Genomic DNA, 5,000 nt, shown 5'->3' with positions numbered 1-5,000 from the left:
AACATGCATAAAAAAACACAAATATACCCAAGCAAATAGCCCTAATATAACCCCCCCGCCCGAAGACCAACACACGAGCCTACACATCCCACACAAACCCAACAATTCTCACACGAAGAATGAATAAATATAAAGCTTATAAAAACATCTAAAAACATGCATGGAAACAAAACAACCCCCCCAAAAAAAAAAAAATACAGAAGCAAATAGCTATAATATAACCCCCCCCCCCCAAGACATCCCACACAAAACCCAACATTTCTCACACGAAGAATGAATAAATATAAAGCTTACAAAAAAAAAAAAAACATCTAAAAACATGCATGAAAAAAAACAGAAGCAAATAGCTCTAATATACCCCCCCCCCCCGGAGCCCACCCCACGTGCCAACACATCCCACACAAACCCAACAATTCTCACACGAAGAAAGAAAAAACATAAAAGCTTATAAAAACATCGAAAAACATGCATGGAAACAAAACATCCCCCCTAAAAAAACAACAACAACAAAAAAAAATACAGCAACAAATAGCCCTAATATAACATCCCCCCCCAAGACATCCCACACAAACCCAACATTTATCACACGAAGAATGAAAAAACATAAAGCATAAAAAACATAAAAAAAAAATCTAAAAACATGCATGGAAAAAAAAAACACACAGAAGAAAATAGCCCTAATACCCCCCCCCCCACCGCCAGAAGCCCACCACACGATCCCACACAAACCCACACAAACCCCACCAACTCTCACACAAAACAACACACACAAGCCACCACACATCCCACACAAACCCCACTAACTCTCACACGAAGAATGAAAAAACATAAAGCTTATATAAACATCTAAAAACATGCATGGAAAAAACACACAGAAGCAAATAGCTCTAACATTAAAATAATAATAGTAATAAGAAGAAATAATAATTATAATATAATAATAAGACCACCACACGATCCCACACAAACCCACACAAACCCCACCAACTCTCACACAAAACAACACACCCGAGCCAAAACGTTGTTCCTCCTCCCGCCTCGATCTCTCGTTAACATTTTTTCCCAAAATTTAGATATTAGTGTTTCATAACAATTTGCATGGCTTTAGTGGCGAGATTTGCCTAATTGTATTGGCACGAGTGAGAGAAGAGAGAGGAGTTCCTGATACCGGTTTCGCAGAGCCGTAGAAATGGCGGGTTTTGCTTTTGTTGTTTGTTACGGTTATTATGCGTTGTGGAGGTTGTTGAGGCGTTATCATCATTGGTATTATCGTCGTGTGTTGTTACTATCGTTACTTTTGTTATTATTGTTATGATTATCATCGTTCGTATTTTTTTAATTATTGATATTATTGATATTATTATTATTATCATCATTATTATTATTATTATTATTATTATTATTATTATTATTATTATTATTATTATTATTATTATTATTATTATTATTATTATTATCATTATCATTATTATTATCATCATTATTATTATTGCTGTTGTTGTTATTATTGTTATTGGTATTATTATTATTATTGGTATTGTTATTATCATTATTATAATTGTTATTATTATTATTATTATCTTTATTATCATTATCATCATTGTTGCTGTTGTTATCATTCTCTTTATAATTAAACATTATTGTTCTTGCTTTTTATGATCATTATCGTTATTATAGTTGTTATTATTACTGTTCCTAATGCTATTACATCTACCACTCTTACCTTTATCATTATTGTTCTTATTTATATTATAATCTTCCAAAAAGAAGAAGAAAAAATAAAATAAAGAATGTTGAAATGATTTACCTAGAAGGGAAAATTTGGAAATACGATTACAACTCTTTTTTTCCTTCTAGTAAATTCCAAAACCGATTTAGAACCGATTACAGATTTTTCAAGGAAACATAATTATGGAAATATACAAATCTCTATTTTTACGTTCATGTTATGCTTTGTAATTTCAGTTTTTTTTTTTTTTTTTTTTTTTTTTTTTTTTGTGTCTGGCCGATGTGTTCACGAATTCAAATCCGTATGAATTAATTTTGTAACTTCACTGAACGATTTCTTAATAACGGATTTGGTGAGATCTAATAAACTCGAATTAGATGAGGTATTATTTATTTAACCAATCAATATGCCATAAATCCAAGTCTGTAGTCTGAATGGAGATTTTTGTCAATAGATGGCGCTGGGTGACGTACCCGACGAAGGGACGGGAAAATGTGATGTTTTTTTTCTCTCTCCTTCTTTTCAGGAGAACGTGACGTAGAGTGGTTGATGTAGATTATTATTTGCGGGTTGGTTTGTAGAAGCTGGGGGGGGGGGGGGGCGTTTGGAGGGAAAGATAAGGAGAAAAGGTTAGGTTTCGCATACACATATACGCGCGCACGGATATATACGCACGCACGCAAACGCACACACAAGCACGAACGAACACACAAACACAAACGAACACACAAACACAAACGCACACACAAACACAAACGCACACACAAACAAACACAAACGCACACACAAATACAAACACAAACGCACACACAAACGCACACACAAGCACAAACGCACACACAAGCACGCAAACACACACACAAACACACACGCATATACCAATCCACCCAGCCATACACACACACAAACACCCCCCCCCACACACACACACACAAACACACATATTCATTTTTATTTAGATATTCTAAGTTTCGCTTGTATTTTTTATTTTTATTTGGTATTCAGTATATGTTTACAGGAGAGATGTGTAGAAATTTTATTTTAGGAATTGAATTTCCATGTGATATATCGTGCTGATTACAAGTTTGCGTGCATAACTCTGCGGATATTTTATACCACGAATGAATTGATATGTGATTTTTGTTCCTATTTTGTGTCTATTCTGTCTGTCTGTAATTTTCTGTCTTTCTTTTCTTTTCTTTTTCTCTCTCTTGCTATGTCTCTCTTCCTTGGTTAATAATTTTTTCATCCCTCTCTGACTGTCGCTCTGTTTATGTTTCTGTTTCTGTGTATTCCTTCATCTTCCTCTCCCTCTCTACTTCTCCTTTTCCCTCTTCCTCTACCTATTTATCTCCCTGTCTTCTTCTCCATCTCCCTTTCGCCCCCTCCCCCCACCTCTCTCTCTCTCTCTCTCTCTCTCTCTCTCTCTCTCTCTCTCTCTCTCTCTCTCTCTCTCTCTCTCTCTCTCTCTCTCTCTCTTCCCTCTCTCCCTTCCCTCCCTCCTCCCTCCCTCCCTCCCTCCCTCCCTCCCTCCCTCCCTCCCTCCCTCCCTCCTCCTCCCTCCTCCCTCCTCACCCTTCCCTCTCCCTCCCTCCTCCCCCCCCCCTTCACACACAACCCCACAAATTATCTATCGATCTACTTACCCTCCTAACTCCTGTCTTCCTACCCAACAGACTGCGTCAAGGCCAGGCGGATGTCGAGCATGTGGGTACCCGCTCGCCGCTACGTCCAGCACAAGCGGATCCACAGACCCAGGGCAGAGACTCTCGTAACAAGTTCGGGACATGTTGAGTACGACTGGATGAGCGCCCACTACAACCGCACTTCGGATGACATCGTTCTCCTACCGTTCCCCAAGGAGATTAATGAGAGAAAGGGGATCATCTGCGTCAGGAGGGATTAGGGATTGGGTATCAGGGATTAGGGAATGGGGGGGGATTTTTTTTTTAGATGATTTTGTTAATATTTTTTTTTTGGTCGTTTTTTTTTTTTTTTTTTTCAACTTTCTTCTGGTCATGTAGTTGAGTGGATGTACATATATTGATGTGTTTGTAGGTTAGAGTTTTTTCGTTTTTTGTATATATGTATTTTTCGGTCGGTTTGTTGAGCTACAAAGAAATATCAAACCTTGAAACACTATATGCAAAACACACACACACACACACACACACACACACACACACACACACACACACACACACACACACACACACACACACACACACATATATATATATACATATATATATATATATATATATATATATATATATATATGTATGTATATGTATATATATGAACACATATCTATATACATTTATAATATAAGTATTTCTTTGTGAAAAAAAACATATACAATATGTGTAACTACCTTACAGGACAGAGAAACAAAAGTGATTATGTGGATTCAAGATCAGAGAAAGGAAATTTGTTATTTAGATATGTTTTGAATAGAAATGTTAATATTGCCTCTATTTCCATGTGTCTTTATGTTGTTATTATGTAATTCACGTTTTTGCCTTTGTCCATAGCTTTTTCACCACATACATTAGTCTGTGTTCTTCAGTTGCGTCATCGTATATATATATATATATATATATATATATATATATATATATATACATATATATATATATATATATATATATATATATATATATATATATATATATATATATATATATATATATATTCCTAATATCCTACTCCAAAGAAATACACAAAACTGAAGCGGAGTTTGGAATCCGAAAAGGAAAACTCCAGAGGCAAAATGATTTACCAAAAGAAGCCAAAATACTGGGAAGAGAAACGCAAGTTCATAGGAATGGGAAGGTGCAACAACATCGGAGCGAGAAAGCGCTAGAAAACGCCACGGCGAAAAAGCGCTAAAAACAGAAAAACGAAGCCAGAAACCGCTAAAAAAAGCAAAACAACAACAACAACAAACGAAGCCAGAAAGCACTAAGAACAACAAAGAAACGAAGCTAGAAACCGCTAGAAAAAACAAACAAACCCAGAAACCGCTAAAAAAAAAGAACCGAAGCCAGAAACCGCTAAGAAAAAACAAAAACATAGCAGGAAAGCGCTAGGAAAACCAAAACAAAAGCGAGGAGGGAAGCGCAAAGCGAAATTCCTCACAAGAGCGACTAACGCAGCGAAGTAACAACCACCACTCGCCCTGACTCCTTTTTCCCTCCCGTTCTGGTGCAGATGCTAACACAGAAACTCTTAATTTCCGCCACGAAGAGAAATCCCGCACCCTGGCGGC

At 36.6% G+C, this 5,000-nt stretch overlaps 1 protein-coding gene across 1 annotated transcript in view; it reads left to right on the top strand.

The window, feature by feature from the left end:
• LOC138862410 (uncharacterized) overlaps nt 1-4,678 on the top strand; it is a 47,484-nt gene extending 42,806 nt beyond the window's left edge. Inside the window, exon 4 of the mRNA XM_070124482.1 lies at nt 3,406-4,678. Coding sequence (XP_069980583.1) covers nt 3,406-3,635 — 230 coding nt within the window. The 3' untranslated portion in view covers nt 3,636-4,678. The remainder of the gene's footprint in view (nt 1-3,405) is intronic.
• Nucleotides 4,679-5,000: the final 322 nt, after the last annotated feature.

Source organism: Penaeus vannamei, chromosome 1 (genome assembly GCF_042767895.1).
Source record: "Penaeus vannamei isolate JL-2024 chromosome 1, ASM4276789v1, whole genome shotgun sequence".
Classification (NCBI taxonomy): Eukaryota; Metazoa; Arthropoda; class Malacostraca; order Decapoda; family Penaeidae; genus Penaeus; species Penaeus vannamei.
Note: the sequence above shows the minus strand (reverse complement) of the source record. Positions and strands in the feature narration are given on the sequence as shown.